General features: G+C 39.1%; 2 protein-coding genes and 1 pseudogene across 6 annotated transcripts in view; 1 reads left to right on the forward strand and 2 right to left on the reverse strand.

Annotated features, from left to right (window-relative positions):
* Positions 1–1,455: 1,455 nt before the first annotated feature.
* LOC148353213 (uncharacterized) lies at positions 1,456–6,296 on the reverse strand. Of its 2 annotated transcripts, none has more exons than XM_088353307.1 (2): positions 6,168–6,296; positions 1,456–2,955 (listed from the first exon to the last, which is right to left on the reverse strand). In XM_088353307.1, exon 2 carries the CDS (start codon positions 2,949–2,951, stop codon positions 2,058–2,060), a length of 894 nt encoding a protein of 297 aa, XP_088209433.1. In that variant the 5' UTR covers positions 2,952–2,955; positions 6,168–6,296; the 3' UTR covers positions 1,456–2,057. The 2 variants fall into 2 exon arrangements, with proteins under 2 accessions (XP_088209433.1, XP_088209432.1); XM_088353306.1 differs by having other exon boundaries at positions 6,100–6,233.
* On the forward strand, positions 3,715–3,886 carry LOC148353214 (U2 spliceosomal RNA; annotated as a pseudogene).
* Positions 6,297–8,176: 1,880 nt separating the features above from the next.
* LOC148353215 (disco-interacting protein 2 homolog A-like) overlaps positions 8,177–25,857 on the reverse strand; it is a 178,434-nt gene continuing 160,753 nt past the window's right edge. For 3 of the 4 annotated variants that reach the window (XM_088352180.1, XM_088352178.1, XM_088352177.1), the window contains 9 exons: positions 25,600–25,768; positions 23,534–23,704; positions 21,310–21,339; positions 18,719–18,780; positions 17,006–17,063; positions 16,857–16,931; positions 15,492–15,666; positions 14,582–14,705; positions 8,177–12,367 (listed from right to left, as the gene is read on the reverse strand). In XM_088352180.1, the coding sequence (XP_088208306.1) occupies positions 12,115–12,367; positions 14,582–14,705; positions 15,492–15,666; positions 16,857–16,931; positions 17,006–17,063; positions 18,719–18,780; positions 21,310–21,339; positions 23,534–23,704; positions 25,600–25,768 (1,117 nt within the window). In that variant the 3' untranslated portion in view covers positions 8,177–12,114. The remainder of the gene's footprint in view (positions 12,368–14,581; positions 14,706–15,491; positions 15,667–16,856; positions 16,932–17,005; positions 17,064–18,718; positions 18,781–21,309; positions 21,340–23,533; positions 23,705–25,599; positions 25,769–25,857) is intronic. The other variant, XM_088352179.1, reaches the window with a different exon arrangement.

Raw genomic sequence — 25,857 nt, forward strand, 5'->3', positions numbered from 1 at the left:
ATCTGGACCTTCACTGGGTTTCTAAAACTTTAAAGTCCCCCATCAGTCGTGATTCATACAGACATGGTACGGTTACATACCTGCCAAGTACTACGGTTTTGCCGTAATGAGTACGGTTTTCTTTAAACCACTACGGTGATACGGTGCCATGACAGAAACTACGGGTTTCCACCGCAAGATGGAGACAAAGTACCATTTCAAACAACGGCTATATCAGCACTGCCAGTCCTGGCTGCTTATGCGCGAGGTTTATTTTTTAGCTCAATTGGAGCACCGCCATTGTTTAATTGGCAGCGGGGATAGAGGTCATGGAGTCTACCGGAGAAGTGCAGAAAGTTGTATAACATGGAGAACATTTGGATATTATTAATTTTGCTGAAGTGAATCAACCCATGAATGTTTATGGCTTTTCAGCAAATAAAAATCTTTCAGCCTCGCATGTTCAATTGACTCTGGTGTGCCTTGCTTCACTTTGAGAAGTGACTGATTCAATGGAGCAGTGACACTTAGAAATGTGCCAGTGAAATTGTTTGCATGATATATATAGATTTAGCCTTTAGTTTGTTTATTGCTTAAATATGTGCTGAAGTCAGTTAAGTGAAATTGGGAATTTCTAAGATGAGAAGTGACTGCCTCAATGGACATACACTTGTATGCAGTGCAGTGACACTTGGAAATGTGCCAGTGAAATGTTTTCTTAGTTAGATAATTAGTTTAATTATTGTTTGCCAAATTTTGTTTTATCTTCAACTGCTTCCAATAGTTAAATTGCATGTAAAATTTAACTATTAGTCAGTGTTGGGCCTGGTTGTTATTTTATTTATATAAAAACTGATCAAAATCAATTATATAATTATTCACTCACAAATATATTGGAATATCTCAAATAACAAGTTTCCAAACTAACCTGAAAACCAACCCAAGAACCAACACTGAATAATATTACTTCAATGATAAAAAATTAAATGTTTTGTTTCTTATTGTATCAAATATTGAAAAGAAAAGAAAACTATGAGGGTTTTCTATGACTTTGTTATATTAAATACATTGTTGAGCTTTAAAGAACTTTCTTTTGATTATTTCCATCAGTACAGTTTAGGTAAATTGACTGTAAACATGAGGTTGTGATTGTGAAAAAAATGTAAAATTTGTTACTTCTTAGCTGCATTTTAAGCCCTGAAAATGCTAAAAATCCTTTGACTTCAGGGGGGCTTCACCCCCCTGAACCCCCCACCGGACATCGTCCTGGACCTGACCAGGGCCTGCGGCCCCTGGACCCTAGCTACTAGGCTTTTTCACTTTCAAAAGTTGGCAGGTATGCGGTTAATGAAGAGATTTTATTCAACTCCGATCTTATCCCGCACATTTTCTGTGAACATCTACAAGTGGTATGCACCACAACACATAATTTATTGATCAAGGTTAGAGACAATCAATAACAGCCTCTGAAAGTGGTCAATTTAGTCAAATGTTTATTTTAGAAGAAACAGTGGCGTACAGAGCTATCACTATCTTTCACAGGCACTCTGGCACATTACCGTAGATAATATCGCCAACAAGCTGTCTCTGCACTTCCGTACAACCATTTTAGGATTTTGGTCTCCATCTTGACCCAGTCTAACTCGAGGGAAAATGTTACCCAAAACTTGATTTGTGTCTGAATGCAAGTGCTGCTCTAATGGTGCACGTTCATTTTACCCTAGTGTTAAAGTTTACTTTCATTTAACTTTTCTTTTCAATATTGACGAATTTTCGCTTTACGAATAGTGTTAATACAAGTACTATGAAATTTATTACTGTGCTGAGCGTCTGCAGATGCAGAGTGAGGCACACAATTCTCTTGCCTCATGGCAGAGCGCGATAGTGGTACCAAGAATTCTGATTTGGCAAACACAATGGTAGTATTAGCAAACTAACAGCAAGTCAAGCCATTGTTTTTCATTACTTGGTCTTTTCATATAGGAGGACACATACAGTATCTATTGATGCTTCTATTTAGAAGGAGCAGTGCCAGCAGGAAGACAATCCAGCAAAGCAACAGATCACCAACTGGGAGTTCACGATTCAACTCCATAGCCCACCGTGACCTGGGTGGACGCCGGCAGAGCATCCCCCGGAGGTCTCGGCGTCTTCACCAGCGGGATGAACATGGGGGGTTTCACCACGCCGTCCTCCCGGCTTTCTCCTTTCAGCTTTAGATGCTTATCGCAGTGGTTGATAAACGAATCCAGTTTGACGAAGGTCTTGTTGCACACTTTGCAGTGGTAAGGCCTGAGCCCCTTCTCGAGGCGGACGTGCAGCCGGATATAGGAAGAGCGTATAAAAGTGCGGCAGCAGACGCCGCACTTGAGGTCGCCGACACCGGAATCAGTCAGGGGAGCGGCTTTCCCCTCTTCGGTCGCCTGAGGATACGGCATCGAAGAACTCGGAGTCTCGTCACAATGTTGGGTCTGTTCGTTGTGCAATCGGGCGTGCAGGATAAGGCCCGATCTCTGCGTGTAGGCTTTGTCGCAGTGGGAACACTTGAAGGGCTTCTCTCCGCTGTGAATTCGACGGTGGGTCTTAAGATGCGCGGCACGTAGGAACGCTTTGCCGCACTCGGGGCATTCAAAGGGCCTTTCGCTGTTGTGGATGGCCTGGTGAGCCACCAGTTGGTGGTTCTTATGGAAACACTTGCCACAGATGTCACACTTGAACTTTCTCTCTTTATTGTGAGAGGCTTGGTGCACAGTCAAGTGGGCTATGGTGATGAAGAATTTGCCACATGTTGAACAGTAGTGCGGGCCAATGCCATCCTCGGCCTGTCCTTCCCCAAAGGGATTGACGTCGTCCCGGCAGGATAAACATCTCGGTGCACCGTTGAGTTTTAGGTCCAATAGTTGGAGAACGAAGTTGCGTCCGCACACAGAGCACTGCTCTTGCTGACCGTCTGGGCTGCTTTTCTCCTGCATGGTGCTGTTTACAAAGAGCAGACATACAATTTAGCTTTACTTGAACTTGACCTGAACAAGAGTGGGGGACCTATGGCCTGCAAGCCAGATGTAGCTCCTTTCATGAGTGCATTTGGCTTGAAGACAAAATTCACATTTTGAATGCATTGTCCCCTGCCCACTGCCCGATGATTGCTGGGATGAGCTCCAGCACCCCCGCGACCCTACTGAGGATAAGCGGTGTAGCTAATGAGATGAGAATGCATTTAGGCAGAGTGCAACACTATGTTTCTACAACAGGCAGCAGGAGAGCTGTAGCTCTTTTAGGGTTCTCACAGCTGAAGGCAAGTTAAATTTAAATTAAAGACTCTGTAGAAGGCAGCACGGCGGCGCAAAGGTTAGAGTGTGTGCGGCACAGTTCTGAGGTCATGGGTTCAGATCCAGCTACCAACCTTCCTGTGCAGAGTTTGCATGTTCTCCTCGTGCTTGCGTGGGTTTCCTCCGGGCACTCCGGTTTCCTCCCACATTTCAAAAACATGCATGTAAGGTTAATTGGCCAGTCAAAATTGTCCCTAGGTGTGAATGAGCAAGCGAATTGTCTGTGCCCGAAGATGGCTGGGATGGGCTCCAACACCTCCGCGACCCTACAGAGGACGAGCGGTGCAGATAATGGATGGACTTTTTAAAAGTGTTCTATTGTCTTTTGAAATGAATAAAGGACCAAGTCGCCCAATTGGATAAACATTAAGGCGTGGATGTAGAACAAGGCTTTAATGCCAGGACCTTAACTTGGCCTTTTGCAAGGCTTTGATGCTAGATCCTTAGCTTGGCCTTGTGTACTTTCTATGAAGTCACTATCTTTGATTTTTGCATTTCGGAGATGGAATATGAGCTTGCTTTGTCCACTCCACGCATCGGCCCGGTATAGCAGTACCTCCGGGAACGGTGCATTCGCAATGATCGCAGCAAGGCTTTAGGGCTAGGACCTTAGCTTGGCCTTTTGGCTGAGAGTAAGTGTCCCGGCTCCTAGGCTTTGTAGCGTATTATGAACTGACCGATAACGGATAATGGATAATGAATAACGAAGATAGATCAATAACCCTTAAAAACCCCCAAAAAAAAACAAAAAAAAAAACCAGATTAAAACTAACCAAACAAAAAAACACTACACGATTTAGAGGCAATTTTAAACAAACATTCATTTTTAAAATCACATTTTGGTCCAGTTGAAAACTTTCCATCTGAAAAACAGCACTCTTTAAAGTTTTAGACATGTAAAATGATTAAAAAAAAAATCGGATGCTTACAGTACTTCATGAATCCTCAGTCAAAACTGATAACTAATGATTCCAAAGAAATATCTTCTGCTACATTAATACTGGATACTGCTGAAAGTGGGAATTTCCCTAAGGGGATTAATAAAGTATCTATCTATATCTAATGAAGCATTATTATCATAATGCATGAACAATTACTTTTTTACGACATCTTTTTAGCAAAAAAAAAAAATCTTAACGTGTTCACATTTTGGATTGGAGACATTTGAATGCCAATTAGGCCTTATTTTTTTAGAACGAATTCAATGCTTTATTCAAGAAACCTGGCTTTCCTACACTTATAAGTATGGTGTATTGTTTTAAGTGTCCTTAAAAAGTTTATTGTTCTATTGTCTTATATTGTACACTGAATGTTTGTATACAGCCTTCTGAAGGCCAATTCATTGCCCAAAAAGTGCTTTACAAATAAGTATTGATTTGAATGCCTACAATGAGTCCAAAGAGTGACTTTATTTTTTTCCACTGCGCCCATCTGCCTTTATCTTTTTAGTAGAGTTGTTCAGTGCGGAACACATTATGTTTGAAGACAGAGAAGAGCTTGAAGTGAAGTCATGCTTAACTGCGAGGTTTTTTCAGTGTACCATGAAAATGGTGAAAGGACTGTTTCCAAATGCCAACCCAAACACCAAAGTAGTGGAAAAAAGAACACTAGACTAAGAAATAGATAGATAGATAGATAGATAGATACTTTGTTCATCCCCGAAGGGAAATTCACATTTCCAGCAGCATCCCTGAGCTGAGAACAATCGAGAACAATCGAAAATAACACGGGAGCTGCTGGAGTGGCTGCCATTCGTGACGGCGCCGGAAGAAAAGATTCAATTTGAATCATTTACAAACAAACAAACAATTGAATCATGTACAAACAAACAAACAAAATATTCATGTTTCAATAAGTGGAGTGTTAATAAAATATTTCTGATACTGATATAACCAGATAAAACTAATTGCACATACTTGCATCATGAATAAGCTGACTAAGGCGGCAATGATGACACAAAGCAGGAAATGCCAGCATCAGGTAACATAATTCCAAATTCCACAGGGTTCCAACAGCTTAAGGCATGGTAAATTTAAGACTTTTTAATGACTTTGAAATCAAACTTAAGAACAAGTCGACAAAAAAAAATCAACAAAAAAACACAAATATTTCTTGCACACTACTACACTGTGCCTTGTACAGATCTTCTGGCACAGCTTTAAGCCAGAGCAAAAAAAAACTTGGGCGGAGAGGGACTTTTCATTAAATCCACACTTTGCCATGGTCCAAAGTAAATGCCCAACTTAGACCACATCACAGTTTTGATAGTTCCGTTATTGGAGTCACGCGATGGTAGCACGAAAGTAGAAAGGATAATTGATACATGTTAAATATTCTTAGCCCAAATGTAAATCAGATGAATCTGTTTACATTTTTTAGACTTTCGAAAATTGGATCAAAAGATATTTTACAGCCTTATTTTTAGACAAATGAATTAAATGCATTTTCTGGGATCCGGGGAAACCCTGGTACAGGTTCTTTAAGGCCGGTAAGAAAATGTCTTAGGTGATGAGATGCATCAGAATACACTTGCTAGTGAAAAAATACAATGACATATAATAATTCACTGTAAGGAGCTGTAGGGAACTTGGAACTTTTTATTTACTCTCTGACGGTTGTCGAACAATGTCCAGTAAGTTTTAAGGCTTTGAGTGTGCATATTGCCCATTTTTTCCTAACAAAAGCTTTAAACCGCCTGAGGATAGCTACATCCGTGCTGCTGGTCTAAATTACTCGACGATGCCCGTTTTAAAATATTAAAGATACACAAAAGAGAAACATGTTTACTCACCTTTGCTAAAGCCAACAACTTTATCGACAAAAAGGCTTAAAAAATGTACAGTCTAATTCTTTACGTACCAGGATCAACGAGGGACTGGCTGCCCTGCTTAACAGAGGTAGGTCACGTGGTTTCAGCATGTACATGAAGACAGCGCCACCTACTGGCTGGAGGTTTACACGACAGTCCAATGTCACAATGATCAATTTTAAAGGACATTGTGTATTATTTGGCGCCCTCACGTGTGTAAAAAATACAGATATATTGATTTGTATAATAAGCAAATCTATCATATTCACCGGGGTTGAGAAAACTATGCCCCTGCTAGGCTTTTTCATCCAGCCCACCAAACGACAATGATCAAAATATAATTATGATATGTATGGTTGCAAATAAAAAAAACACGTTTTTTTGCGCCACATTTGTCTACATTGTCCCTTTGCTTGCCTATCATAAAATTACAACTGTAGAAATATTAAAAAGTAGTAAGTAACTTTAGTGTTCATAGGACCTATAACACTATTTTGCTTTCATTTTGAAAAAAAAAAAAAAAAAAAAAAAAAAAGGAAATACTACAAAATCCTATTATAGCGCACACACACACACACACACACACACACACTATATATATATATATATATATATATATATATATATATATATATATATATAATATGAAAGGATAGTGGGATTGTGGACGCGTGCTTAAGGATGGGCTGGGCACCCGTATGATGCGGCAGGGGTAAACCAGTGAAAGCTGTCGGGCCCTGCTGTTGAACAAAAGAGTGTGTTGTGTCACCCTGACCTGAGTGACATGGCCGCTTTCTGGTGTCCAGTTTCATCTGGAGTGACGCAAGCATGACCAACTTAGGTGCCGAGGTGCCTAACTTGTTTGGGTGTTTGGGCAATAGGGTTGGCCACGGTCCAAAATTTTTTTGTGTGTGTTTTATTGCAATTTTTTTCCCTTTTATTTTCTTTGTTATTGTATGTGTTTGGCTTGCTGTCGGTCAAATCGCAGGGCACACAGGGACAGACAACTCACTCGCTCAGTCACACCAAGGGACAATTTGGACCAGCCAATCCACGTGAAATGCATATATATATATATATATATATATATATATATATATATATATATATATATTGTTAGTATTACGAACAAGGACTCAATGGCAAAAGAAGCCTTAGTTGGAAAAAAAAAAAAAAAAAAAAAAAAAAAAAAAAAAAAAATCTACCAGGTCAAACATATAGTACTTTGATAATAATGACTAACTTTCAAACTACAAACAGAGACTACAATTGTTTTCAGGGTGTATTTTGAAATTATTACAAGGATACTTCCGTTTCCTCCCACATTCCAAAAACATGCATTTCAGGTGAATTGACCGGTCCAAATTGTCCCTAGGTGTGAATGAGCGAATGAGTTGTCTGTCCCTGTGTGCCCTGCGATTGCCTGGCAACCAGTTCAGGGTGTCCCCTGCCCAGTGCCCGGAGATGGCTGGGATAGGCTCCAGCCCCCCCCGCGACCCTAATGAGGATAAGCGGTACGGCTGATGAGATGAGATGAGATATATATATATATATATATATAAATGCACACACACAAAAATATATACACGCATAAATATTATAAAACACCCCCAAAGCAAGATGGTACCACCCCCATGCCTCACAGTAGGGATGGTGTTCTTCAGATGGTACTCTTCTTTTTTCTTCCTTCAAAAACCGTTGGTGGAATTATGACCAAAAACTTCATATATACATACATTAAAAAACATTTTCAATGATTTAAAGCACCTGTACGAACCCTGTTTCCGGCTTACCCTTCATTTTAGTCCACCCACTAAAACATTCACAATTAAATGATACTGCAAACGGTAACTGTTCCGTCATTGAGAAATAGAGTGGTCTTCCAGTGTCCTCTTGTGCTTAACATTTGGTTTGTTGCTGGTGAGATCATATGTCATAATGTTAATGTGTTATTTTAAATAAAATGCTTAGATTTTTTTATGCAACCCTAGCTCTTACTCTACTTTTAATCCCATGTGTGTAATAGTCCAGTGCACCTTATATATGAAAACACATGACATGAGATTTCTTTTTAGCTTTATATTACAGAAAATACGGTAAGCCAACACATTTTTTAAAGTTAGTTATTAGGACTCACTGCTGCTTAATTAACAGAGTGTTGCCACCCTAAAACTGGCCAAAAAATAATACATTTCCCAGTGCTTCTTCTCCACTCGACAGCTGCCGAAAATGGCAGAAACAAAATGAAACACTTAAGGCATGGTCACCCATTTTCTCTTATTCTTTACATCAGTCAAAATGCTTTGAGGTTACTTACAAAAATATATTACATGTTATAGGGAGAAACCGGCACATCAGTAACAAGGATAAGCAGAACAATGCACAAGTTTCTTTTGAAGAATTCAAAGAGTGCTTGGCGAGGCTTCAAACTACAGGAGGCGCTCTTTGATAGTTTTAAAGCTGGGGTGTAAAACTTGCGGCCGGCGGGACGATAGCAACCCCAAGGATTATAGCTTGACACCTTACTATGAAAGTTAAAGGGACAGTGTGTATTATTTGACCACGAGACGTTGCTGTATTGTGTAGCGCAACTGAAAACGGGTGATATAAAGCAAAAGGGAGGATACGAACTACAGAGTCAAAGTGACCATAAAGCACTTGCTTATTATTTTTTTCCAAGCTTTTTGGAAAGAAGGAAATAAAATAGGAAAAAAACAAGAAAAAAAAACAAGAAAAAAAAGAGGGGATAAAATTGGAGAAAAAGAAGAATAAAAGAAAAAACTCAAGAAAGGTAAAGAAAAATTGAAAATGGGAGGAAAAAAAGAAAATGAAAAAAGAAAGGAAAAGAACAAAAAAGAAAAGATAGTCTAAGAAAAAATGTAAAAAAAGAAAACAGAATACAACAACAGCAAAGAGTAAAAGAAAAAAAATAAGAAAACACAAAAAAGGAGAAAAAGATGAAAAAGAAGACATAAATAATGGGAAAAATAATATATTAAAAAAGGAAAAGTACTGTGCACCCATAGAAGCAAAGCAATTTCAGCTTTACGATCATAAATTAGAAAATTGGATATAAAAAAGGAAAAAATAAAGGAAAAACCAGAAAAGACAAAATGGGGAGAATAAAAAAGGAAAAAGGAAGAAAAAGGAAAGGAAAAAGAGAAAAAGCAAAATAAAAAAAAAGAAAACACCAAAAAAACAAAACAAAAGAAAAATACCAAAACCGAATAAAACAAGGAAAAAAATAACAAAAAGAAAATAGGGGAAAATATCACAATTAGGGTGATATGGTTTCTAACATAAATATCTAATGAATGGGCTAATAGGAGGGCTAAGTTAAAATTCCTCATTTGAGGTTTGGGCTCTCCCCTTTTCTCCTTGGACGTTCAAAATCCATTGATGTCTTACCTCCTTGTTTTGAGTGTCTACCAATCAATAAACTTACCAGGACGTTTATGAGATAGTATTTCTGTTTGTTATTCAAATTAATAGTGATATTTTAAAGGATGATGTTTTTTTTTATTAACCACGAGGAGGCATTAATACACACTGTCCCTTTAAATTGATTTGTGTCCTGGAGGAGAGAAACAAGAAGTCGAAACGGACTTCCATTATGGCACATCCACCCCCAGTGCATTCTTTTGCTAAAAATCCAAACCGATTTAGAAGATTCTGATTCAAAAACAAAAAAGTCATTGTTGTGTAATCAAATACCCGAAAGCGACAGTGGATATAAAGCCTGCATACTCCCGTTTCAACGCCAGCTTTTTTAAAACATTCATCTCCATTAATTCAACTTCACTGGGTCCAATTGCTCAGGAGATTGTCGAAGATGGTTGGGAAACACTTCTATAAGGCCAGCTCAAAAGTGTTTTTTTTTTGCATGAAATTTGACAAATATGTATCAACAAATGATTAAAAAAATAGCGTGGACAGAAAAATGTAGCCGGTAGCACATTTGCCTTGAGCGCGGTCTACAGGAAGGGACACCGGGGACAAGACTGCCACAACATTTTGAACAGCAGGACTTTTTTACCATTACATTATCACCATATTTTTACCATTTTGTTTAATAGAGTCACTTGATCTTAAGCTTCCCCATCCCTTGCACACAAAACAAAGTGATACAGAGGAGACCAAGTATTGCTATTACATTAAAAAAAAATCAATTCGGCCTTCTGAGTTTTAGTCAGTACAGTCCATTGAGTCCATTGAGTATTTTTTAAGTGTTTTTGTAGCACACATGCATACATGGTAATGCCAATTTATCTAATATTGACTGCTAGTTGATTAAGATTGAGGGCTGTGAGTCCAAAAACAAGTGTCGTAATCGGGGACATGGGTCACTTTTCTGTACTAGACATTTCCCCGCTAGTTCTGCCAAGATTGCGCTCATACTCCACAGGAACGGTGGAAATCTCATCTATCCATTCATTCGTGTCACTCATTAGATGACGAGGCACTTGGTTACTGAAGGTCATAGTTATACTGCCGTTTACCAGGAGCTTCATTAAATTTCTCCACTTTGACGTTCAGAGCACTGGGCATAAATCACATTGCAACGTCACCTGCGGCATGCCCTCGCTATGCTTCCTTTTAATTAAACAGTTGGATTCCCTGGTCCGCACCAGTTCTAAGCCCACTGCTTTTAGGGACTTTTCAAGACAATTTTCCAATTTCTACAATACCATTAAAAAAAAAAATCCTGCATGAAATGCGTATTTTTCAGATCTACAAATATATCTGCGATTTATATATGCAAATTTCACTCTTGCCTGTGCATTTGTTAAGACATTTGATTTTTAGATTTTGGATACGTCGCAACTATATTTGTGGTTCTGAACAATGCGTGTGTAAATCTATCCGAGACAACTCTCTCCTCATATAAGTGATGGGGAAAATGAAAGTTATAAGTGTCTTGAATTTTCAGTTGCAGGAAGTTCTTCGCATTACAATTTACCACTAATAAATAACCATGATTCATACGTCATCCTGGGGCAGCACGGCAGCGCAGTGGTTAGCGCTTGTGCGGCACAGTTCATGTCATGGGAACCTGTCGTGGGTTTAAATCCAGCTCCAGACTTCCTGTGCGGAGTTTGTATGTTCTCCCCGTGCTTGCGTGCGTTTCCTCCGGGCACTCCGGTTTCCTCCCACATTCCAAAAACATGCACTTCAGGTGAATTGGCCGGTCCAAATTGTCCCTAGGTGTGAATGAGCGAATGAGTTGTCTGTCCCTGTGTGCCCTGCGATTGGCTGGCAACCAGTTCAGGGTGTCCCCTGCCCACTGCCTAGAGATGGGCTCCAGCCCCCCGCGACCCTAATGAGGATAAGCGGTACGGCTAATGAGATGAGATGAGATATACGTCATCCTTGCGCTATTACACATTTTATAGTGCCAAGTTTAGGTGTAGAATGCAGATGTTCTCTTGAGCATCACCCGTAGGGAGTGATGACGCTTCATAAGAGAATGAAGTACGAACTAATGCAAAGTGCCATTAATCACGAGGGAAGAAATGCAATGGCAAAGTAAAGCCACCAGAGAGCAGACTTGTTGTTAAACAGCAAAAACTTTGGAGCATTTACAAGCACGTCAGTCAAAAACTCAAGCACTTTTCAATCCTTGAAAACAAACAAAAATTTGAGCATTTTCAAGGACCTTAAGCACTCGTATGAACCCTGCTAAGCTTTTGTTTTCACGCCATTAATTTACAAGCCCGGCCAACGCAAGTGCGCCTTTTGAACTTTGAGGCCCCTTAGCTAAAATGAGTTTGACACCCCTGCTTTAGTAGTGGAGCGTTCCGTCTCACTAAAAGCTGGCATTTGACAGGAGTGTGTAGTCTTTTAATATCCACATCCACCGACGGATAGTGCTATCGTTGTTCTTGGTCCATGAATGCAACACGTGTGGCGAAGACGGCAGGACAGTTCCCGCCGTTGGTAACAGCGCTACCGCCGTCCTTCCGGGTCCATCAGGGGATACTCTTGCCGCCCGAGCGTTCACATGTTGTAGGCCACGTATATAGGGTCCAGTTGATCGGCCAAGAAGCCGTCCCGCAGGTGCATGCGTTGCTTTTCTCCCCTGGAGTTGATGGGGATGACGCCAGGGTCCACCACTACTACCACGCCAACGATGAGGTAGTGCTCCTCCAGAACCACGTTGGTGACCAGGGCCACCAGGTCCAGGGCCTCTTGCTCAGAGCCTCCCAACTCCACCACCACCACTAGCAGGTTGGTCCACGTGAACACGGCACTTTGCACAGGACAGAAAGAAAGTTAGAGTGTGTGTATTCGTTGTTTGTTGCTCCTAAGACCCATTTTATTAATATTAACTTCATAATATCTTTTATTAAGATATTCTAGAAATTCTATTGCATCTAGGGCAGTGTTTTTTAACTCGTGTGCTGTGTGATCTTGTTTAGAATGCCGCAGAAAATTGCCCACTTTTATCTTTGCCAAAAGCATGCCATTATTCAGTTTACTAGTTATCAAAGGCAATGACGCAGAAAACAAGTCACACTCAAAAAGCATGGTGAAAAAGTAATTTGTGAAAACAATAGGCTTGAAAATTAATGCTTGATCGAGCACAGGAATATAGCCAATCTGAGACTACGTTGTTGTCTACTACCAGTGACCGAGATGTTCCATATTAGAGCCAAAATGGGACAAACGAGATTCAAATTAATTTTTTTCCACGTACAAAAATTGTTACACAGGTCACACAATTTGAAAAAAATCTACAAAAGTAGGGAAAATGTATATGTTGACAGGTATATTTTTGTAACGCGCAACTTATTGGATATGGGCATTCCGGCTATTTTAGAGAACGAATCGGCTCTTTTAACTTGGCTCACTGCAAAGAGCTGGCTCTTTTGGCTCCCAAACGGCTTTTCAGAATTTTGGGTTGGTTCCCAAAGTGGAAAGATCTGGGGCGGTAAGGAAGAAAAGGCGGTAGGGGGGCGTTAGTCTGAAGTAAAAGACAGAAGTTTGAACGTTTGACGATTTGTACAAAACACGTTAGGGCTGCAAGATTAACCAAAATCGAATCGACATTGCGATGAAGTGCAGTTGTAAAACCGCAAAGCACCGTTTTTTCAAGTTTTTGTTGTGATTGATGGAGTTTTGGGCAACCACAATTGTTACTGTTCGAGTTTTAAAAGCGCCAACCAATCAGAGGCAAGTTTTAATAATAGCACAAGCCAATAAACGCGATTCAAAGTTTGCAAGCATCCCACTATGCCACAACCACCATATGAGCTCATTGAGTGTCATGGCGGACTCCGTAAACATACTCCCAGAATCACTTGGTGGGCCTATTTTGGTTTTGACAAGGCAGACGTGGAACAGAAGAAAAAACTTGTTGCAGAATTTACTTTTGCGTAGTTGCTAGGTCCAGAGGAAACACAAGTAATTTGTACCAGCACCTTAAAAATGATCACGGCATGTAAAAAATATTACAAAAAAAGGCGAAGATGCATCTACAAAAGGACTGAGAGGTAAACAAACCTCCAACGCTAAGAATTCATTGGGGACCCAAGGGGCGCCAGCCTGCAAAAGTTTGCGTTTATTGGTTTAAATGATATATTACTAATAAAAATCTAACATTATGCATGAAACATTTTATTAAAAATGTATTATACTTTATTTTTTCACTACAGCGAATGTTCATACCAAGCAACTTTAAAGTCAAGCAACACAGAATTCCGTATAAACCATGAGAAAAAAAAATAAAAAAATAACTCTTCAGTGCTATAAAAAGACTATGAAATGTAATAACTTTCAACTAGTCACAATTAATCTTTTAACCAATTCAGACTAAAAAAACACAGAACATCTAAAAAAAAAGGCAAAAATTGAAATTAAAATATGTGAAATAAAAAATAAAATTAGTCTCTACTTAATATTCAGGAACACCAAGTTCCTTAACTTTGAGGGATTGATTCGGGTTCTTCTGTCAGTGGTAGACAATGCACTCTGCTTTGGAGTCATTAATATAATTAAATTGAATCTAAAATAAGATCCTTATCCACTTTGATTCATTCTATAATTTCCCTTCCTTCTTTTTGTCCTGTGCTTACTCAAATTAGCACAGCGACAGGGACAAAATCACGCTTATTGACTAATCGACCACTTAACTAAAAGCTAGCGAAAGGACAAAAAAGCCTTAAAGTGAACGCGCAATGGTATTTTCAATGTTTTATATGATATATCTTAGATATTTTGATTAACTTCACATTTATTTATATTTAAAAAATATTATAATTTTCAATCATACAAGTTTATGAGACTCTGGGGGGACCAATCAAACCTGCCAAAAACTTTCTATGGTATGGGAAACAATGTGGGGTAATTCAAAATGACAAAATGCCAACACTCAGTTAAAACGGCCAAAGCGACTAAATTGTATGCGTCCGGACAGAGGGAAAAGGTTGGGGCTAGAGTCCAAGACAGATTCTTTTCAACTCACCATTCAGCTATGCTCTTATGGGAGCGGATGACGGAGGTTTCGATGTCGATGGGGTGGTATCTCATTCCCCTTAGCTCCAGGGTCTCGTCCACAGAACCAACCACATAGAGTGCGTCGTGGCGCTCTAATCACAAACACACACAAGCAGAGCACGATTGATTTCTATTCCCACAGTAACGGCCTAACTACAATTTCTCACTTACTTCTGCTACCAAGTGTTGTAATAAAGTTATAAGAAAATACTTGAATCAAAGTCATGGCATAATTACTAAAATGAGGTTTAAAATGAATGTATAAGATTATTTTTGTGTATTCTAGTGGCTTGAAAGCAGGCATGTCAAACTCAGTTTGCCTCAGGGGGCTGATTCAGACCTAATGTTCTCAAGCAGTCTGGTTCAATAAAAAATGTCAATTCAAAAATATTGAAAATGATCATGGTTGCCAAAACTCTTTTATATGACTGCAACCAAACCCAAACCAACCAAACCCAAATCAAACGAACCTACCTACCTAAATCGAAACCGAAACTAACCCCAACAAACCTAAAACCACCCCAAAACCTTCACCCAACCAACCTAAGACCAAACTAAAACCAACCACCAGCCAACCTAAAACCAAACAAAAACCAACCCCCAACGAAGCTAAAACCAAACCAAAACGAACTCCCTACCTAACTACCGACCGGCCCACCCACCTACCTATTTGCTTACCTACCTGCCTGCCTATCTACCTACCTACCGACCCAAAACCCACATCCTAACTACCTACCTAACAAAACCATCCTCCTAACTACCTATCTACCCAAAACCAACCCCATTCCTACCTACCTACCTAATTTATTTAATTGCAGTAATTTAATAAGAGTACTTTCCTATTGCACAATTCTTTTACTGTGAGAGAACATTCTTACCTCCGCTTGCATCTGTTAGTTCAGTACGCCGCAGGAAGCCTAGGTAGCCTGTCCTCGCCCACACCGTGTGCGTGTCCCCAAAGCTGAGTTTAGTGTTAAAGTGGTCGGCGTGCAGCGCTTCCTCTCCGTAAACTGTGTAGTAGCCTGTTGCATTGTGAGGACTGCTCACCCAGATCTGTTGCGTTGCACGCACACAAGAGATAAGAAAAAGGTTCGTTGTCATCAGATTTGTAAAAAATAAACACTGTATATAGTCGGATATAGGCCGACTTTAGGACTATAAATACTGAACTCAGGGGGTCAGGTTATATGCGCACGAAACAAAATCAGACTCTCTTGCCGACTGAGGTTACTCGCCTGCTCCCTGTATCACAGCTTCTAGCTTGTGTCCACAATGGCCCACATTTGTGCCTTGCCCAAATGATCCCCCTTCTTGTTCTTGTTTAGTCAAACGGCACTCTTCTGATTGTGTTAAAGAAAGAACCAAATCTCATTTTATTGTGATTTGGTGCGTTTTATTGCCCGTTTTGTGTCCAATAATGGTTGTATTGCCCCTTATCGCAACTGTTATTTTTAAACAAATAGGTTACTGTGTTTAAAATATAATACACAGCTAAAAGTGGGGTATGTTCTAAAATATAGATAAGAACAGACAGTGACGCTTCAACAAAGCTTTTTAAAAAAACATGACGTGGGAGCTTCGTCATCATCAAGGCAGAGAAGGATGACGTTTCATGCACGTCTGCAGAAATGTGATCGCCACAGTGACCGAAATCGTGTGATCACGTCACCAGAAAAATTTGGTGCTGAAAAGTTCTTGCAAAGTTCATGCATTGTCTATGCATAAGTTCGGTATTCTTGCAATAAAATGTTATCTAGCAAACTATGAGCCCTTCTTTTTCATGGATATTGGAAGTATCAAAAATGGAAAAAAATAAATAATATTTGTATTATATATATATATATATATATATATATATATATATATATATATATATATATATATATATATATATATATATATATATATATATTTTTTTTTTTTTTTTATATCACTGAAGTTAAAGTTCTGCTCGAAATGCATCCTCTTAAAAAAACTTTTCCTCGGAAGTTTTCTTGAAAACGAATATTTTAAAGAAACTCTTGTATACTAAATGAAGGTAAACGCTAGAAACATACTTATTTTGTAATGAAAGAAGAGGGTTTTATATTTCTTTTAATATGTCCTATGCTATGGAACTAAATTTTCTGAAGACCTTCAAATCGAGTCAAAATGGCAATCATTAGCTGGCACCAGCTCTTTCCATTAGAGAGAAATGTCTCGTATTGATTGAGTTAATACAAGCAATGAAGTTACAAGCTCACCTCTCCGAGATGAGAATCTCCCAAGGGTCCTTTCGTCTCTGTGTTGGCAATAATAACCTTGACCCCAGGAAGGATCTGCAATCACAGGATGAATGCATTTTCAGCAGTGTTCATAGGGGTTTTTTATTATTGTGATTATTATGCTGTACCTTTCCAGACTCCATCAGAGGCAAACCATGAGGTGATCCCCGTTCAACCAGGCGAACCCTGACAAATTCCCAAAACATCAATGACATTTTTATAATATCACATCACTGAGACATACACTACCATTCAAACGTCTAAGGTAGCTCAGAAATGTCCTTTTCACATAGGAAAAGCACTGTTTCTCTCAATAAGGATATGTTGAAACTAAAAAAAAAAAAAAAAAAAAACTCCCATACAGTGTTGACATGGTAAATGACTATTCTAGCTGTAAATTTCAGGAAACAGCTCTCCGGTGTTCTAAAAGTACATTGTGTGTCAGGAGGATGGATGACTTAAAAACTGTTTTGAAATCATGTTAGCGCAGCTGAAAACAGTTTAGCTGGTTGGAGAAGCTATAAAACTTAAATTTTTTTAAGCTAGTCAAGTATTCAGAGAATCACGTTTTTGGCTGTGATTAAACTTTCAGAATGGCCAGAAAATGACAACTTTCATGTGAAACTTGACAGTCTATTCTTGTTCTAAGAAAGGAAATCTATTCCGTGCGATAAATTGCGAAGAAACTAAAGATCTCCTAAAATGATATGTACTACTCCCATGAGAGAACAGCACAATCTGGCTCTAACCAGAGTAAAAAAGAAGTGGGAGGCATAACCAAGCTAGAGGACAAGTACATCAGTCTCTAGTTTGAGAAATAGACGCCTTACTGGTCCTCAACGAGCAGCTTTGAAATGCTTCAGTGGCAACATCTACAGTGCAGCGGCAACACTGAGATGCTGGCCTTCAAGGCAGAGTGACAAAGAATAAGTCATATCTAAAACTGGTCAACAAGAGGAAGTGATTCATATGGGCAAAATAATACAGACATTGGACATCTAATTTAATCAGAGTTCGTAAACCTTTTTCATGGAAAAATTTTAGATCTTATTAAACACTTGAAACACAATTTTCATTTTTTTTCCATCTGGTGTGAGTCATGTATTTGTCAAGACATATGATATTTAGATTTGAATAAATCGCAATTATTTTAATTTTTTTTGAGAGAAATCTCTCCCCATAGAGGTGTTGGGTGAAAAATGACAGTAATATGTAGCTTACATTTTCAGTAGCTGAAGGTTCTTGGATTACAATTTACCTTTGGGAAATGCTACCTTATTTTTTTTGCATGGTCCATAATAAATGTCCAGAAGTGATACATAATCCTTGCACTAATACACAATTCATAGTGCCCTGTTTAGGTGTAGCATGCACCTGTTCCCTTGGGCGCAACCCGTAGTGGGCAAAGATCCTTCATAGGACAATGCCATACAAACTAATGCCAGCTGCCGTTAGTCACGAGGGAAGAATTAATGCAATGGCAAAGCGAAGACACCAGAGAGCTGTGTCTGTGTCATTTTTTGGCAGACTTGGTGAGTAATATGGCAACAATTTCAAGCACTTTACCCAAAATTCAAACACTTTTCGATCCTAAAAAACACAACATTGAAATTCAAGGATTTCTAGCACCTGTACAACCATATTAAATAAATAAAATTAAGTTTTTGCAATACACAAATTTGTCTGGGTGACCCTAAAGTTTTGATAAGTACATTATCCTCAGAAGTTCAGAAAATAAATGACATTTAAAAATAGAACCTTAGTTAAAATGTTGGAGAGAAAAAAAATCAGGGAGCATTTATTTAGAATTAGCTGCCCTTGAAATCCCACCCACATCTCACCTGTCATGGCGCAGAGCTCTCATGTCCACGTAAACTGTTGTGGGGTCTGGTCCTGCTGTCCCCTATATAGAACAACAAAAATGCACAAATGAGGCCAAATGCCAAAACATTGTATTGTTGTCAACAACGTAACGTTGTAAAGTGCCATTTGAAAAAAGAAAATAGGGGTAAGAATTGTTTCCTTTTGATGAGATGTAAAAACAAGTTCTAGTCCAAAGGAAAGGGAATTTAAGAATAAGCAATCCATCGGTTAAATCAAATGCAATGCCTCCATGGGACACACACACATCAAATTAAATGACTTGGACATCAAGTCGACTTTCCTTTGGATAATCACCATCCTCACGAGCCTGCCAAGAGTTAATAAATAGGCACCGGAGAGCTATGAGAAGGGTTGACGGCCAACTGCAGGCTGCAAGCCATCTCACACACCGACACACCGAGCTCTTAATGCAAAGGTGAGCATTCATCTAGCATAGCATCACATATCTAAATCTTGGCCTATTATCAGTTACCATTTGTTTTCATTATTAGCACTTCATTGAACTGACCTACAGTATGTATGGAACTCTTACATATAGCCGATTATTAATATAAAGTTGTACCTGGATTGACCATATGCAAGGTGTCGCAAAACTCGAACAAATTTTAGCAGCTCACTTATTTTTTTTTACAGACTGAACCCATTAAACCAAATGATGGCAGTCAGTCTTGAATTTGAAGAAGAAAATGCCATTGGAAGTATGAAAACACAATAAAAGTGCAAAAAATAGCAGCAGGTTTAACTAATAACCACGAGTTACAAAAGTCACAAAAGTGAGTACACACTCACATTTCTGCAGAGATTTCATCATAATGTTTAATTGAACAACACTGAAGAAACATCGCTTTGACACAATGGTACGCTGTGTAAAGCTTATATAACAGTGTAATTTTATTTTTCCCCTCAAAAAACACAAAACATAGCCATTACTATCTAAACCCCTGGAAACAAAACTGAGTACACTATTAAGTTAAAGTTCCTAAAGTTCAATATTGTGTGTGGCCACCATGATTAAGCAGAACTGCTTTAACCCTCCTGACCATGGATTACATCGGAGCGTCACACATTGTGAGTGGTATGCTCCTTCACTCCTCCATGACATCATGACATGGCTGGGGGATATTGATCAAGATATTGTGCTTCTTCCACTTGAAGATGCCCCAAAGATGTTCTATTGGATTTAGACATGGAGACCTGCTTGGCCAGTCCATCCCCTTTATCCTTAGAAAAGCCTTGGTCATCTTAGAAGTGTATTTAGGGTCAATATGAGGCTGGAACATTGCCCTGCGACCTAGTTTCTGGAGGAAGGGGATCATTCTCCGCTCCAGTATTTCACAGTACTATCCTTGAGTTTGTGTTTCCCTTAATGAGATGCTACTCCCCAGCTCCAGGTGCACTCATGCAGCCCCAAACCATGACATTCCCAACACCATGCTTGACTTTAGGCACAACGCAAACATATTTGTACTCCTCACCTGGTTGCCGTCACACATGCTTCACACCATCTGAGCCAAATAAATTAATCCTTGTCTCATCAGCCCAGAAGATATCTTTCTAGTAAGCCATGGCTTTTGTTGACATACTTCTATTCATTGTGTCAAAGTGATGTTTCTTCAATGATGTTCCATTAAACATTGTAATGAAATCTCAGCAGAAATGTAAGGGGAGTAATCACTTTTGTGACTTACTGTCAGTTGAGATCACTGTAGAGATAAGTTTGAATATAATGGAAGTATTTAAAACTTCCTCAAGAAAACTTCAAGAAGACCACGTACAGTACAATGAAAAGCCCCACGAAAGAAGAAAGATTACTGGAGATGTTTCAACAAAGTCCCCAAAAAACTTAGGAGCAAGCAAGTTATTTCAATATCAGTTTTCAATCGCATCAAAAAACCATTGTTTTTGGAGAAGTTACGTTCCAAGATTAGTCCACCCTCTTAACGACAGACTGAAAAGTACAGTAATCCCTTGTTTTCGCGGGGGTACGTTCTAAAAAGTCCCCTCTGTTAATTAGAAACATGTATTTTATTATTTAAAGAAAAACGTAACACTTGGATTTATTGCAAGCATAATTATAATTATGATAATATCTGGGAAAGACCGGAATTAAGGTGATCCTCAAATTACACTACTAAGTATCTTAAGCAATGTCTAAATGTTAAACATATTTTCAGAATGTGTTTTATAAATGTTTTACTTTGAACTACAAAAACAAATATTGTTTTATTCTGAGATGCACCTTTCCAATTCAATGTTAAACAAGTGTGTGATCAGCACCCAAAATTAGGTTAGAAAAAGCCTTCAACAGGCATGCAAAGATTCCTGGCACAAATATCAAGCAGCACAGATGGCAATAATTCATCTAAAGGGGCAGCCGATTGAGTGAAGATGCAGACCGAGCCTCACACGAGTTTTGTAACAAGATGGAGGTGAATCTTTTTCAACATAAAGAGCAAAAAAATGATGATTGCAGAACCAACCACGTAACACGCAAATAAAAGCAACAGCCTCTCAAAAAGAGCAAGCAACCACTTTTGACTGACAGTACCTGCTCCACCAGTTTCCCTAATCTGTTGGGCTGACAGGACAGGACACATAAATAAAAAAGACATTTTTAAGCATACATGTGGAAGCACGCTTAAATAAAGCGCATGCACACAAAAATCAAAAAAGGATTGAGAGAGAAAAAGAACAATAATTTTACAACTAAAATAGTCAATTTTAAACGTGGGCTCAAGGGCGACTGTCACAACAATACTTCCACTTGCACTTAAAATCGAACACTTTTTCTACGATATGGCCCACATGTTAGCTTTATTAATAGCTAAAAGAAAGAAATTGACAATTTAATGAATGAATTGACTTTTCAGAGAAGTATACCAATGTAGTAAATGCCAACTGGAATAACTTGCAAGTTGCTAATGTTATGCAAGAAAAATTATGAATTAAGGAAGCTTTCTATTTGTGTTTTCAATGTTACAACGTTTTAAAAGAAAAATCACTTGGCAAAATGTTACCGGTAACTTGTAAGCAACTGATTATAGGAGGCAGAGACAATAGAACAGTGTACTGTACGTTACATGCTCATCTATAATATGACCAAAAAATGCTGAATTCGGGTGCTTTCACATTTTGAAGGAGAGAAAAAATTTGCCTATCTGCCAAAGTTAAGTGGCATATATATATATATATATATATATATATACACCTACACACACAATATTATATATACAGTAATCCCTCTGTATCGCGCTTTACTTTTTGCGATATCCTAACAACGCAGATTTTAAATTGAATTGTCTATCTTCATTGATATCAATGTATCATGCATTGTTTACTGAAGCAGACATCACACAACAAATGCCATCACAGGGGCAGCTTGTGTGTCTGTGTGTGTTGGGTAGGCGTGATTATGTGCGCGCGCAACTGATAGGCGGGTGTATGCTGTTGAACAGTGTGGCGGGTATACAAGACAATGTGGCCACCCAAAACAAACTGCAAAGCACGGCTACAGCTAATATTTCAGTGGCTTCTTACATCGAAGATAAATTCATCAATTAAAACAGATTTTGAGGATAGTCAGAAGAACACAAAGAAATGCTGATCACCCGCGGGTGCTCCGTGGATTATCGGGTCCAGGCAGGGATTAAAGCGGCATCAGGCAAGAAAGCAATAGTGTTGCTGCAGGCCCACTACTATAGTGATGTAACAAGCCCCCCTGCCCAGCCTGTATCCTACCAACCCCAGATCGATTACCCATTAAACGAATGACCGGGAGCTACAACTTTTGGAAAAGTGCTACATTTGGGAAGGTTGTGTTCTAATCATCACTCAGACCTGGTTCAAGCAGAGGATAGCCAATACTAGCGTGCAGCTAACCAGCCCCTCTCTAAACCGCCTTCTTACACTGAGAGGTGAAGTCCTCCAATTTTGTTTTGTATAATGACAAGAAAGACATTCCATTCAACTGCAATTCAGTCTTCCATGTTTTTATTTGTAGATCAAAAGTTATTATTTTGTTACGGAACTTCAGTCTGTCGGTAAAGACGTTATCTTGTGGTAATATTGACCCTCTGGGATTTTATGAAAGGCTGTCACTACATGGCTGCAAGGCCGCTATAGGGAAATGTGGAGCATATTGTAAAGCGCTTTGGGAAGTCATTGACTTGAAAAGCGCTATAGAAATACAGATCATTTCATTTCATTTCAAATGTTGTTTCACTTGAGTATAATGACAATAAAGACAATTCATTCAACTGCAAATCTGTGTTCTGTGTTATTATTTGAGGATCTATAGTTGTTACAGTCGTATACTCTCAGTTGGTAAAGATGTCACTCGAAGTAAGTTTGACACTTGGGGTTTTTTATGAAGGTTCGACCGATTTGCATAGGGGATTATATTATATTATATATATATATATATATATATATATATATATATATATATATATATATATATATATATATATATATGCACTGTATGTTTAAAGTCTGATTTAATGATTTTATTGATTTTGAAGTTTAAAATGAGTCTTGAGGTAAATGTATTGCAAATAAAATCATTCAATTTTACTCTAAATCAATCAACTTTTAATACCACTCTGGACCATGTAAATTTCTAGTAAGCATTATCTTCTTCAATAATATCGTGATTCATTTTTGATACTGTGCAGGAGTAACTAAGTATGCAGCCGACATTTAGCCTAACATGGCATAACGTGACGACAGCGCGTCTGGCAAACATTCTCCTGCATACGCAAACAAACACTAACCTGCAAACAGATGGCCACGTTGACCCTGCAACCGAAGGTGGTGCTGACGGCACGCGGTGAAAGGCCCAAGTCCTTGAAGATCTTGGAGAAGGACTGCGTGAGCGCGATGCGAGGCCTCTCCTCTGCTACCACCATGCACGTGCGCACGCATGACAGGTTGACGTTTCTCAACTAGACAGGGAACAAGAGTTAGTGTTCGTAAAATGTGTCAGAAAGAGTTTTTTGCAACCATTTATACAGATTATGCAACACAAGAAAAACTATTTACAGGGTTTTCCGCACCATAAGGTACAGATGATTATTCAGATTCAGATTCAGATCTACTTTATTGTCATTCTAGTACACGTGTATACAGAACGAAATGTCGATGCATCTGACCCCCACAGTTTCCTTGAATGTACAGATATAAATAATGTTGTATTGTATTTTGGCTACGTATAGTATTTTACCATAGTGCCGATAGTGCAAGAAGAGTAGCTAACCAGATGCGCAAAATGGGCAGTCAGGTTAACAAGTCAGGTACACAGTAACATTAACACTGTAACAATAACGCTGTAATTACAATAGTGCAGAGAGCAATGTGCAAGGAGTGGCAAGCTATAAAAAAAAACTGCCAGTAGTGCAAAAGTCAGATTAGCAGCCGTTTAGATTTAAGTTAACTATATGTTAGATTGACCATTTAACAGTCTAATGGCCAGGGGGACTAGACTATTGCGGAGCCTGGTGGTCCTGCACCGCACACTGCAGTACCTCTTCCCAGAGGCTAGCAGAGTGAACAGTCCATGATGGGGGTGAGAGGGGTCCCCGGTAATGTTTTTAGCATGGGATAGGCAGTGCTTCTGCTATAGATAGATAGATAGATAGATAGATAGATAGATACTTTATTCATCCCCATAGGGAAATTCACACTTCCAGCAGTATCCTTGTGTTGAAAATGAAACAATAATAAAGTAAAAGGAATATAATACATAAATACCCAATGTAACGTCTTGATATATAGTATTTAAATAGTGTTACACACTGATATAAAAATAGGGTAATATGCAATGTGGGGTTGTGGTTTAATGTGGGCCTTTACTCTCCCGGGTGGAGTTAAAGAGCCTCATGGCATGAGGAAGAAATGATCTCCTCAGTCTGTCCGTGGAACAAGACTGTAACAGCAGTCTGTTACTGAAGGTGCTCTTCTGTTTGGAGACGATGCTGTGTAGTGGATGTAATGAATTGTCCATGATTAACCGCAGCTTTTTCAGTGCCCGTCTCTCAGCTACTGTTGTCAGGCTGTCCAGCTCTGTGCCCACAACAGAGCTCGCTTTCCTCACCAGTTTATTAAGACGAGAATAGCGCACACCCCCAAAAGATGAGGCACACCAGACTATTTGGTGCATGAAATTTAGACTACAGAAAGAGCTTTTGTGTGTGTTCATGAATAACCACTTGGCCCTATAAACACTCATGGATAATGTTAATACAATGATGCAATGAATAATCAGTCCAAAGGTGTTGCTGACCAAAATCGCAAAACGTTGTATGCATCACCTGTGGGTCAATAACCTCACAGTTCTATATGTATACGTACGAAAAAAGCTCTTGTATAGTATTTTGTTGAAAGACTTTCAGTTTTCACCATTCTCTAACATCTGTTGGTAAAGAAGTGGAGAGCCTGCATTAGAATGCACTATGCAAATCCTTGCTCAAACACGGTGAGTAAAAGTAGTGTGATAATGAGATCATCTCTAATGCCTTATCATACGCCATCCATATCACTGGTGGTCTAGGTGTAAAATGTCGGCGCTCTCACTGCCACTAGTAGAGTTTGATTCCCGTTGCATACAATGATTTTTAAATTAGGTGGGGGATGATTAGCGATTTGATCAACTATTGCACAATCAATTCTCAAATGTGGTAATATACAGTCACAGCTTGTATGGTAACACGTACCTATTATTCATGTATTTTCGATCTTATCCCCTGTGTTCTGTGGCGCACCAGGTCTGGCCAAATTGGGGTTTTAAGGTGTGCCTTATAGTCTGGAAAATACTGTACTTATGTTAAAGAATCAAACTTACTCGTAGTGCTTCTGTCTGCATGCCCAATCCTTTGGTGCACATTTCCATGACAGAGTAGGAGCAGAAGGTGACACGCACTTTGTACTGGCTGACTGCAGCTAGCCAGACGGACACGTTGCTTTCAAGCTCCAGTGGGGGAACCAGAATGGACTGGTGGCCAGAGTACACACTGCAACCCACACACGTGTACGGAGTAGTTAAGAATGATGGCGGGTAAATCAAAAGCTGGTGGTTGGCAGCAAAAACATTTTTGCGCGG

This window comes from Urocampus carinirostris, chromosome 14 (genome assembly GCF_059441175.1).
Source record: "Urocampus carinirostris isolate Australia breed hairy pipefish chromosome 14, RoL_Ucar_1.0, whole genome shotgun sequence".
Taxonomy (NCBI): Eukaryota; Metazoa; Chordata; class Actinopteri; order Syngnathiformes; family Syngnathidae; genus Urocampus; species Urocampus carinirostris.